Source organism: Nycticebus coucang, chromosome 1 (assembly GCF_027406575.1).
Source record: "Nycticebus coucang isolate mNycCou1 chromosome 1, mNycCou1.pri, whole genome shotgun sequence".
NCBI lineage: Eukaryota > Metazoa > Chordata > Mammalia > Primates > Lorisidae > Nycticebus > Nycticebus coucang.
The window spans coordinates 6,194,711-6,206,844 of NC_069780.1; the positions used below are offsets into that span (position 1 = coordinate 6,194,711).

General features: G+C 48.2%; 1 protein-coding gene across 1 annotated transcript in view; it reads right to left on the bottom strand.

Annotated features, from left to right (window-relative positions):
• The window catches only part of PPEF2 (protein phosphatase with EF-hand domain 2), a 28,439-nt gene extending 16,750 nt beyond the window's left edge, over window positions 1-11,689 (bottom strand). Inside the window, exons 1-7 of the mRNA XM_053594739.1 lie at window positions 11,635-11,689; window positions 4,911-5,038; window positions 4,733-4,790; window positions 3,824-3,999; window positions 1,960-2,074; window positions 1,038-1,084; window positions 120-286 (exon numbers count right to left, since the gene is read on the bottom strand). Coding sequence (XP_053450714.1) covers window positions 120-286; window positions 1,038-1,084; window positions 1,960-2,074; window positions 3,824-3,999; window positions 4,733-4,790; window positions 4,911-5,038; window positions 11,635-11,689 — 746 coding nt within the window. The remainder of the gene's footprint in view (window positions 1-119; window positions 287-1,037; window positions 1,085-1,959; window positions 2,075-3,823; window positions 4,000-4,732; window positions 4,791-4,910; window positions 5,039-11,634) is intronic.
• Between the last annotated feature and the right edge of the window lie 445 nt (window positions 11,690-12,134).

Here is a 12,134-nt window from a genome sequence, read left to right on the forward strand (position 1 = left end):
CTTTTTCAAAACATTGGGCAACAACTTTAAAGGTATCTAACAAACAAAACTCTGACAAAATAACTGTTTATAGTCACAAGAGACAAACATCAAATACCCCAGCATGTTTTGGCCTGTACCGTAAGTTCACCATGTGGTCCTCATGGTTTCCTCGGTTGAGATGGAACTCTTTTGGGTAAACCAACATGAAGGCAAAAAGAACCATCAGGATCTCTACTGAATCACTGCCCCGGTCCACAAAGTCGCCGTTGAACACATACACCCGCTCTGGAGATGGGAGGCCGTTCTTCCCAGCAAGACGTCAAGGAGTCAGCAGAGGGAGGGACAAAGGAAATCCAGTTAAAGGCAATGGGCACTTGACAATCACGTCGGGTCTAACACCAGTTCTGTGCTTTCTGGGGTCTCCTTCAAACGTGAAATGTCAGTAAAAGGTGGAAATATCTTGTATTGGTCTTGTATCTCCTTTCCAGTGAGGTTCTGAGATGCTCATTAAAATAAACTCCCCAGAGTCTTGCTGGGGGGTATGGAGCTGAACTTGTGATCGAAAGGCCAGTTGTACGTTCTGGCCACACTGTCTTTAGAAATGAAAATAATAACAGCTGCCATAGATTCCTCAGGATTAAAAAGATAATGCATAGGAAAATGTTTAGGGAAGTATAGTATGTATATAAAGTAATATTCCATTAATAAAATATTATTATATTCATCTATCTTATCACATGTTCTACATTTTATTACTAAAAATAGATATGTAAACAGCCTTTGGTTAATTACTTTGATAAGAATAAATTTTCTCTATTTGAAGAAATGAAAATCAAATGCTGAATAATGATTCCTTCTGTTTATTACCCTAACATTTGTTGCACAGTTTACAAAAATAAACTAGAATATAATGCAGTGTTGACTTTTATATTATATATTTATTAAAAATATTATTTTAAAAATATAAGCAATAGCAAAGCATTTGTTTCACAGATACTATATTTGAACCTCTGAATTAAGTCTCAGAGAAAGGAACTTAATTTGAACATTCATACCTTATAAAATATAAATATTAAGTCATCCAACTGTCCATGCAAATCTCCTAACAGAGATAGAAAGAGAGATATCAGTTCTGATTGGTCTTTGCAATTGTTTCTAGTTTTCACTATAAAAAGGAAAATACACAGAAAACCCTGACAAAGAACCCTACAGTCCTTGTAATATTCTGCAATTAAAAAAAGGAAAGAAAGAAACCTAAAGTCAAAATTTTCCACGTGCAAGATGAAGATAAATCTTGATTTCTGCTTGTTGCAGAGGTAGTTAATAGTGAAAGCAGAAAGCACAATTTTTTCTGCATGACTATCAGAAGCAGTAAACAATCAATATTTTCACTGAAGCAAAGATGGGATAGAATAATTCATGGTTGCAAACCCAGATGAGAACTGGAGACGTTGTGCCCGAGCAGGGAACTCCTACTCACTATGAAACCAGTGTTAGGAGATTTTTCAAAAGAAGTGGCAATTACTGTTCCTGGAGCCCCCCTCACTGGCTCCAGCTTGGAGCCAGGTTCAGGTGAGAGTGTTAGTCTATAAAGGATGTTAACTATGACTAGAGACAAAGAAAATTGTCAACAGGACAGGGAGAGGAACGTATGTGGATAATTCGCTAGTCATTGCTCAAGTACCCATAAATGAACTGTCTGTCTTCTGACAAGGAGGGGCTGGTTACATGCTGGGATTTTTGTTCTGAATGGAGAATGGGCATCTGGGTGAATTCCTTGGTAAAAAAAAAGGCAGAGGCTGGGCCCTCATCTCCGCAGGTCTCCTTTCCTGCCTCACCTGGCCCTTACGTAAATGTGGAGTGAATATGCAAATGAATGGTCAGCTGGAAGGAGTGAAATGGCCTGAGGTTGCTGAGATACCTCCTTGCAGCCTGCCTGGCCTCCCACCTTGCAGGCAGGTCATGACCCGCTCTTACCACACACTGTGACCTCTTCACTGTAGCAGGTGGACACCCGGTTGATGTTTGGCAGCTGTACCAGATGTTTCTTTGTTTCATACAAAAGGTTCAAGACATAGCGAGCATGGAGCTGCTACTAGGAGGAAGAGGAAAGACAAAAACAGCACTGATATCTGTGAGGAAGGGAGCCCTCCCTTTACTGCTTAATGACCCGGTCACCCAACATTGACTGGGAAACCTTGTCACTGCTGCGATGCTCCACCCCAACTCCTCCAGTGGGGTGCTGTATTCATGTGAAAGAGGGGAAGGGTCCGATGCTGACACAGAGCCAGAATCTGACCACTTCTTGCCTCCCCTGTCTCTGCCATCAGGGTTTCAAGCCACCATCAGCTTCACCTGGACCATTGCAGTTGTCTGCTAACCGGTCTCCCAGCTTCCGCCTACGTCTATTCTCAACATAGCAACCAGAAAGGCTGTTTTAGAAAGTTAGTTAGGCCGGATGTGGTGGCTCACCCCTGCAATCCTTGCACTCTGGGAGGCCAAGGCAGGTGGATTGCTTGAGTTTAGGAGTTCGAGACCAGCCTGAGCAAGAGAGAGACCCTGTCTGTACTAAAAATAGACAAATTGGCTGGGTGTTGTGATGAGTGCTTGTAGTCCCAGTTTTTCAAGAGGCTGAGGAAAGAGGATAGGTCAAACCCAAGAGTTTGAGGTTCCTGTGAGCCATGATGCCATAGCATTCAACCCAGGGTGACAGACTGACAAAGCAAGTCCGATTATATCAATCCTGCACTCTCTGTCCAGTGTTTCCTCACCTCTTTCAGAAGAATGAAAGTTCACCCCCCTCACCTCTACTACTGGCCCCTGGCTCTCTCCCCTTCAGCAACAATGTCTTCCCTGAGGTCTCTGAACAGTCCAGGCAAGTTCCTGCCTCAAGGCCTTTCTGTTTGGTCCCCTTATGCTCAGACCACTCTTTCCCTGGACATCCCCATAAGGCATCCATCACCACCTTGGATCCTTGCTCAGAAATCATTTCCAGACCATTCTATAAAATTGCCATCTCGGGAGAATCACTTGAGCCCAGGAGTTAGAGGCTGCAGTGAGCTATGATTATACCACTACAATCCAGCCTGGGCGACAGAGCAAGACCCTGTCTCCAAAAAGTAAAAAAAAACAAAAAGTTGCCATCTCTCCCACGTACAGCTAGTTTGCTCTTTGCCATAGCTCCTATAGCCTTCTGATATACTCTACAGGCTGGGTGTGGTGGCTCATGCCTATAATCCCACACTTTGGGAGGCTGAGGCTGGAGGATCACTTGAGGCCAGGAGTTGGAGACCAGCTGAGTCAACACAGCAAGATACCATCTCTATAAAAAATAGAAAAATTAGCCAGACATGGTGGCAGGCGCGGAAGCAGGAGGATTGTTTGAGCCCAGGAATTTGAGGTTGTTATGAGCTGTGGTGACACCACTGCACTTTAGTCCAGGCAACAGAGCAAGGCCTTGTCTCACAAAACAAACAAAACCCAAAGCAACACACAATAATAGGCTATAAATTGGCTTATTGTTATTTATGGAGTGTCTGTCTCCCCACCAGGACGTCAGGCCCCTGAGGGTCTGTAGGTATCTGTTCACTGCTGTCTGCATCCCCAGGGCCACCAGCACTGAAGGGCAAGGACCAGTGCTCAGGAATCATCTGTCCCGGGATGTGGGAACAAAGAAAGGTCACGTGACTGGGGCGCTGGCAATCACAAGCCCTGGCTGGGGCGCGAGGTCCTGGCTGGGCAGAGAGGGAGTCTGTCCAGTGACACATGACACCAACACCCTAAAGCTGGGCCATCTTTCTGTGCCGGGTTTGGGCGCCCCGCAGGCCCCCCCTGAGCGTACTTGTTTCAGCCGGAAAGCTTCCACCAGGGCGGTGGCCTGGGCGGGCAGCAGCGGGAAGGACAGGCGCGGGCCCGCGTAACCGTCGGGGACTTCTATGGCCTCGTAGTCACCGCGCGAGTCGGTCTCGGTGTCCTCGGGGAACCTCTCCTCAGTGAACATGCGGTTTAGGAAGTCCCCTAGCCGGACAGGGGGACAGCGGGCTGAGACCAGACCCGCGGTCCCCAACCGCCGTGGAAACAGGGACCTGCCAGTCTGGCCTCGGCTGGACCGGGAGAGAGGATGAGAAGGGGAGGAGACAGCAGCCCAGGACCCGCAGGAGGAAAGCTATGTTTTTATGTCAATAAAACATCATTTGCTATCTAGTTTACTTTTACTTTAAAAGATTGCATTTGCCAGACGTACAAAATACGGGCATTTAAAGGCAGGAGGAAAGGGGAAAGGCCAGGCCAGACCATCCCAGGCCTCCCCGTGCACTGAGACCACTTCCAACCCTACCTGGCCGGTGGCCACCAGCTATGCCCTGGGGCCGGTGACCCACCATCCCTCCCTCCCATCGGCTCAACTAGTGACTCCCCAGAGCTGACACGTGGCCAGTCTGAGGCTGCGTCCTGCAGCTCAGAGAGACTGGCGTATCAGCCCTGCCTGGCCGCTGCCCTCCCTGTCCTGAGCCCCCTTCCCACTCCCTCACACCTCTCGCATTTCCTGCCCTTTACAGTTTATTCCTTGCCCACCAACGCTGGTTTCCAAGTGTGTTTTGGGAAAAGCCAGGATAAACTTCCACTGGGCTGTTCATTCGCCCTGGCTGAAATGGGATTCCATTGGAGGTCTCACTCCCTGGTCACTGCCCCACCTGCCCGGATGTCTATGACTTGGGACAGGAGGACGTGCCCTGGGGCAGCTTGTACTCACTCTCCTTGTGGCTGCTGGGGCTGAAGTGATCCATGAGGTAACTGAAGAAACAGTGGAGCTGCAGAGGAACCCAAGGACACCTGGCTTTAGAGATGGGGAGAGAACCCAGTACTGGTCCAGCCACCTGGCCTTGCTGTCCGGGGGCTGGAGCTGGAGGCGCCCTGCCTGCGCAGCATACCTTGACCTGGTCCTGCTGCCCCGAGTACTCTATGGACTGGAAGATGCTCCAGGTACAGCGGCGCCTCATCTCCAGGCGGGCCACGTAGCGCCGGTACCACCTCTGGATCAGGGCCGCGGCCTTGAAGGCTGGACACAGAAGCAGGCCAGTGAGCCGGGGGAGGGGAGGCAGGCGGTGCCCAGGCCCTGCCCCACTGTCCCTGTCAGCAAAGATGCTGGGGAAGAGCTGTCCACCAGTGCCACAGAAGTATCTGCCTTACTGCTGGCCCTGGTGCTTTTTCCCCAATCCCACATCCCCACCTTCCTGTTGGCCAAGATCGATATCGCTGAGGCTTCTTGGAATTCCCACCCGCTGATGCTCAGATGGGAAGGTGGCACTCCAGGATTCTGAATTCCAAGGAGGCAGCAGCCTTGATAAGTGGGGTCCTGGGGGCCACGGTGGACATTTTGATATTGTGACAATAGACTGGATGTCAGGGGACCTGGGTTCTAGGCCTGGAACTGCCCTGCCAAGCTATAAGGTTTCAGGCAAGTCCTCAACGTCCTCATCTGGGAAAGGGTGGACCAGATGGAGACCAGAGGAAACAGTATACCAGCACGTGAATCATTGTGTCGTATGATGTCAGGGGCAGGAGGTGCTTCCCAGGTCCTTTGCCTGTCACCCCTAGGTCTGTCACGCCCCTGTGGGCTGTAAGCATCCCCATCACAGAATGTCTGTGACTGCGCTGACCTCGCAGTGCCACAGCCAGCCTCTGGCTTCTCCTTTTCACCAGGACCCCAGCTGCATGACCACGTGGCCAGGCCGGAGTAGGTAGGCTTAGTTTTTTGTTTTGTTTTTTAACTAACAACTATATAATCACTGCAAGGTTTAGTTCTTTACATGGGGTTTAGGATCCGCGGTCAAGTCTTGTTGCTGGAGAAGGGGACAGCTGTCCACATAAGTAGCTAGATTCTTCTTAAGCCCTGGGGCCTGGATATGCTGCTGGTGATGAATGGACTATTTGTGGATAAAGCTGGATTACAAAGGAAACCCCGTGAGGAAGCAGGTCAACCTCGTGAACAGCAGACAGATTGAGTTAACGTTTTAGCGCGCATTGGAGAGCTAATGGAATCCTTTCCTGCTCATTTCCCCAGGAGGAAAGTTGATAGGGAAGAGAAACTGGGAGGAATTTAAACAAAGCTAAACTCGCTTTCTTATGGAAAAAGAATGCTCATACTGTAACTATTTCTCCAAGGCACTGACTAATTACTAAACGATGAGGTGGATTCTGTAAACCAGGCCCAGAATAGTGAGGGAAACGTCCAGGGCTGGTGCTGCAGATTCCTCAGGTGCTCCCGGTAAGCACACAGATGTCTGGACCTTGCCCTAGGCCCGCAGCAGCAGAATCTCTCCAGGCAAATCCCGGGAAAGAATCTGAAGGTTTAACAAGTTTAACGCACAACTCTCACTTGTGCTAAAATTTAAGAAGTACAGAGAAAGATCACGACATCGATGCTGTTGTTTGTCAACACCTTGCCCCAAGCATTCCAAGGCCAGAGCTGCCAGCATTGAGAAACACTTACACGCTGGGCAGTGTCGGGGAGGGGAGCAGGCCACGCCTCTCTTTCACCCTCTGATTTGCTCCCTCTGACTCATCTCTGGGGCTTGCCTTGCCTTTAACTGAGATGGGCACTGGGAGGTGCAGGATCATTTAAGATTCTTTATCTTACTATCCCTTTTCAACAGCACAACATGAGTGTGTGGGAACCCTTTACTTGGGCCCTATGTAAACTAAACTCCTAGGGTGCAATTTACAAGTACAAGAGGCTGTAAAAACTGCTAGTGAGGAAATTGGGAACCAAGGCAATGTACAGTAGAGTGTGATAGAACAGATACATTATTTAAGAAAAATATATCAGAGACTTTTAAAATCAGTTACCCTTCTGTTTCCATTACCTTTCCCAAGAATATTTATCTCTCTGTACTACACTAATTTGAAGAAAAACAATAATGCCTCTAGGAAGCTGTGCCTTTCTCTAATGGAAGTACAAGTGCGACAGAAGGTAAGCAATAAGAACTTAATGCATATCACGCCTGTAATCCTTGCCCCCTGGGAGGCCGAGGCCGGTGGATTGCCTGAGCTCAGAGGTTCAAGACCAGCCTGAGCTGGAGTGAGCCAGAATGAGACCCCGTCTCTACCAAAAAAAGCCGGGTGTTGTGGCTGGTACCTGTAGACCCAGCTACTTGGAAGGCTAAGTGCAAGAGAATTGCTAAAGGAAGAAAAGAAAAAAGAAAATTAAGCATTTAATGCATTGTGACATCCTCTTAGGGGAAATACAGGCCCTAATGTTGACTGCCAATCAGAAATGGCACGCGTAAGCAGATGTAGAAATCCCACACCCACTAACACACAGAAAAATGCTGCAAATCATCTGAAAAACACTTCTGACAGGCAGCTGAAGTCACAAGCAGCGAAAGGAAATCTCCAGGTGCCAGAAATGAAGGCAGAACCCACAGCCCGAGCTGGTAGCAGCCACTGAGGTCAAATAGCCCCAGGGGAACCTGGAGAGGACAGCCTCCGCAGCTGGGGGTTCAGTGCCCCTGTGGGAATGAAGCGAGTCTTTGGGCTGTGCATGGCAGGGGCTGCGGCTGGGCTGTCTGTGGAAAGGCGGAAGCTGGACAGGTGTCTGTGGCTGGCAGGATCCAGTAAATCCATGCCCCCACCCCAGGCGTAGGAGGGGCCCAGGGTCTTCCGTGGCTGAACTCATGCTATTCGCAAGGTAAGGAAACCCTGAGCTGAAGCTAATTCAAAAGTGAGTCCATGCCAGTGATGAACTAGGAAAAAATATTTGCAATTTATATCACAAAGAGTTGACAGTCCTATTTGAGAACTTCTAAAAACTGAGAAGAAGAAAAAAAAAAACAGGCAAATTTGAATAGGGCAAATTTATCTGAGGGTAAAAACAAGGCTTAAACATATGAAAAGACATTCAACTTCAGTTATAATAAGACAAAGATAAATGAATGAGATGTCATTTCTTGCTTATTAGATGGTCATAAATCTAATATGCTTTGCTGAAGAGGCCATGAGGACAGAGGCACTCATACATGTGTTATGGGCTGGGGTGGGTCCCTCTCCCAAACTCCTGTGTTGAAGGCCTAATCCCCAGCACCTGAGACTGGCTGTGTTTGGGGAGAGGGCCTTTAAAGACGGATTAAGTTCAAGACAGGTTGTCAGGGTGGGCCTTAATGTGACTGGTGTCCTCATAAGAAGAGGGAAGGTGGACACAGAGAGACACCAGGGGAGCTCACACACACAGAGAGACAGTGACGGGCAGGCAGTGACACCAAGGGAGCACACACACACACACAGAGACAGTGACAGGCAGGCAGTGACACCAGGGGAGCACACACACACACAGGGACAATGATATGCAGGCAGTGACACCAGGGGAACACACACAGAGAGACAGTGACAGGCAGACAGTGACACCAGGGGAGCACACACAGAGAGACAGTGACAGGCAGACAGTGACACCAGGGGAGCACACACACAGGGACAGTGACAGGCAGGCAGTGACACCAGGGGAGCACACACACAGGGACAGTGACAGGCAGGCAGTGACACCAGGGGAGCACACACACACAGAGACAGTGACAGGCAGACAGTGACACCAGAGGAGCACACACTCACACACACACACACAGACAGTGACGTGCAGGCAGGGGGAGGTGCCCCACGAGGCCGACAAAATCTGCCGACATCCTGATCTGGGCTTCTAGTATCCAGAACTGTGAACAAATAAATTTCTGTTGTTTAAGCCTCCCAGTCCCGGGTACATTGTTATGGCAACACTTGGACACTAACACAACACTTCAGGTGAGAGTGCAACAGAAGGGAATTTGGTAGAGTTAGCAAAATTACACCCGTATTTATTCTATGACCTAGCAATCCTACTATCCAAAAAAAAAGTTGAAGACAAAAATAAACTGTAAAAAGTATGGAAAGATACATGCGCAAAACTACTTAAGCACTATTTGTAATAGAAAAAGACTGGAAACGTAGGCCGGGCACAGTGGCTCATGATCCTAGTACTTTGTGAGGCCGAGGCATAAGTCGAGACCAGCCTGGGCAACATAAGACGCCATCACCACAAAAGTAAAAAAATAAAAATAAAAACATTAGCCAAGTGTACTGGCATGTGCCTGTGGTCTGAGCTACTCGGGAGGCCAAGGCAGAAGGATGGCTTTAGGCCAAGAGTTCAAGCTTACATTGAGCTATAATTGTGCCAGTGAATATAGCCCAGCACTGCAGCCTAGGCAGGCAGCAGAGTGAAATCATGGCTCTACATTAAAGGAAACCAATAATTAATATAGTTACTTATAGGTATGTTCCCTCTGAAGCATTGAGTTTGGAGCTGTGGAAGTCTAAATGATTGCAAATTCTTGGACACTTCTCTTATCAAGCCTGTATTTCTTCCCCTTGAATCTAGGTGGACTCTGGGACCACTTTGACCAAGGGAACACAGTGGAAATGGTGCTGTGCCAGTTTCCAGGCTCCGAGCTCTAGAAACTGATTTGAACCCCTGCCATCTGGCTTTTAGCCATGTGGTGTGTAGTACTGACCCTCTGAGTTTGGTACAAAATTCATCTGGACTTCTCAAAGGGTTAGCAGCTACCCTGGCCTTTGCCGAGTTCTTTTCCCCAACACTTCTCAGCCCAGGCTAGGATTTGGATTTTACCCGCAGCTTGCAATTGGTTCTATTAATGTACCAGTGACATTCTCATCACTAACTCCGAAATGTACATTTGGTTGTCATTTATTTAATGTCTCATCTGCATTGAGGATGACCATGCTCTTGAAACACTCTTCTTATGGCTGCTAAATTATCACAGGCTCCTTGCTTCCCCCTTGCGTCTCAGCCGCCTCTCCTCTGCCCTCTCCGCCCTCGTCTGCCCCATGTTTATATACGGGGGTCCCTGATGGCTCTGTGCTAACCCTGGTCTCTGCTCTGTCCTCGTACTCTCCATCGCTTCAACATTCACCTGTTCTCTGGTGCTTTCCAAATGCCCCAAAGCCCAGATCTGAGTATGCAGCTGCCTACCACACTTGCCCTTGAGTGTCTTGTGGACACCTCAGACCCAGGCTGTGTACACTTGTCATCCTCCCTCTAGTCGAACCTACTTCTCCTCCATCATCTTCACATCAATACCTGGCATCAACTGCCCAGCTGGCTAGCCCGCAACCTCATTCTTGACTCCTCCTTCTCTCTCCCCCACGCCTCTGATCAGCTGGATCTTTTCAGCTCCACCTCCAGAATACTGTTGGAATTCATCCCCTTCTCTTCCTCTCCACTCCCAGACTCTGGGCCCAGGCACGGTCACCTCTTACCTAGACAACCTTTGTAGCTTCTAAGTTCTTCTTCTTTCTGCTCTGGACCCTCAAATTCCTTCACACAGATGCCAGAAGAATGTTTTAAACTCTTATTCTAGAACTCCCTATTTTATATTCTTCCATGGTTCATAAGAGGATTAATGGATAATTCAAATTAAAATAAATAGCAAAAATAGAGTTTTGCCTCTTTCTTAGTCATGTAAAGTGATGATTCTAGACAATGTATCATAGCAAGGGACAGTGTACTCTGGCATGAACTCTTGTTTCTGGGCTGCTGCTCCTGTCTAGAAAGTGTGGAGTGGAAAATTAGCAGAGCATGTTGGGTTAGCATTCCAGCTCTACACTCCCTGTAATAGAATAAAATTAAATAATAGATAAAATAAAATAATACAATGAAAATAAATAGAATAAGACTAAATGTTAGTTCATTAACAATATGATTTAAACAGTAAATATCAGCCACAAGCATTAATATCTTGCAGGAATTTGGGCGGCGCCTGTGGCTCAGTCAGTAGGGCACCAGCCCCATATACCGAGGGTGGCAGGTTCAAGCCCAGCTCTGGCGGAACTGCAATAAAGATATGGCTGGGCGTTGTGGCAGGCGCCTGTAGTCCCAGCTACTTGGGAGGCTGAGGCAGGAGAATCGCCTGAGCCCAGGAGTTGGAGGTTGCTGTGAGCTGTGATGCAACGGCACTCTACCAAGGGTGATAAAATGAGACTCTGTCTCTACAAAAAAATAAAATAAAATAAAATATCTTGCAGGAATTTTAAGTGCAGGCTTCTTTGAAATAGGGATGGTTGATCTCCAGCCACTGATCAAGATTTTAAAAACTTGTGTGTACACCAATTCTAACATAACAAAGAGGAGAACATGAGTGGAACCCCTGAAGCCGAGCTTATAAGGATTATAATTTGGTATAAAGTTAAAAATTCTGCAAGGTACTGGGTGACCTGTCCTGTGGGCCCCTTAGCAGCCACGTCTCATCTTGCTCCCCACAGAGCTTTCAGCTCCTTCCAGGGGCCTCGCCCCACCCCAGCGACCCTTGCCCACGTTGCACCGTCTGCCTGGGGTATGTTTCATCCCCTTTGCCCAACCTTATTTCATTCACTTGTACATGTGTAGTTTGGGATAAAGTCCAATGGACAACACTAATGCCCAGGACAGAGTTTAAGTCTGTGAAATACAGTTCAGCGGAGCATTCTGGCAGTCAGGTCAGGAGAAGAAGCTAATTTTTAAGAGTTGGCTGGAGGAGAAATGTAATGGTTTCTGCTTCTGCCCTGAGATGCTCCCCCACTTGCCATACGGGATCAGGGTACCCAAAGGTGATTTTGAAGGTGGGAAGCACATACCTTTCTCTGCATTCTGAAAAGCAAAATGATGTTGGGTGGAGGTGCCACTTCCCATAGCTGGAGTGCCGCGCTCCTGCAGGAAACAGCTAGCAGGTCCCAGGACAGTGAGTTGCTTACTGACAAGAGAAAGAGGGGATCGTACTTAGGAGACACAGGCAGAGTATTAGTTCAGGTGGGCCAAGCTGTCCAGGAGCCACGGGACAGCATCCTCCCCACCTGTCCAGTCTCCATGGACAAGGCGTCCTCTCCGTAGAGTTCCATTTGTCATTTGGTCTCTCTCCTGTTCTCCGCCTCTCCACTGGCTTCCCCTCACAGTCTAGAGACACCTGAAGTCTCTTCTCCTGGATTCTCAAAGCAATTCCTCCTCCTCCCCCTCTGACCTCCCACATCCTGCTATCCCCCAGCTCTCTTCTCATCCAGATTTCTCTCAGGATGACAATACAAATTTTCTCCACCTTCCTCTAAAATTCACCTTTTTCATCCTCACTGCTGATCAAAGC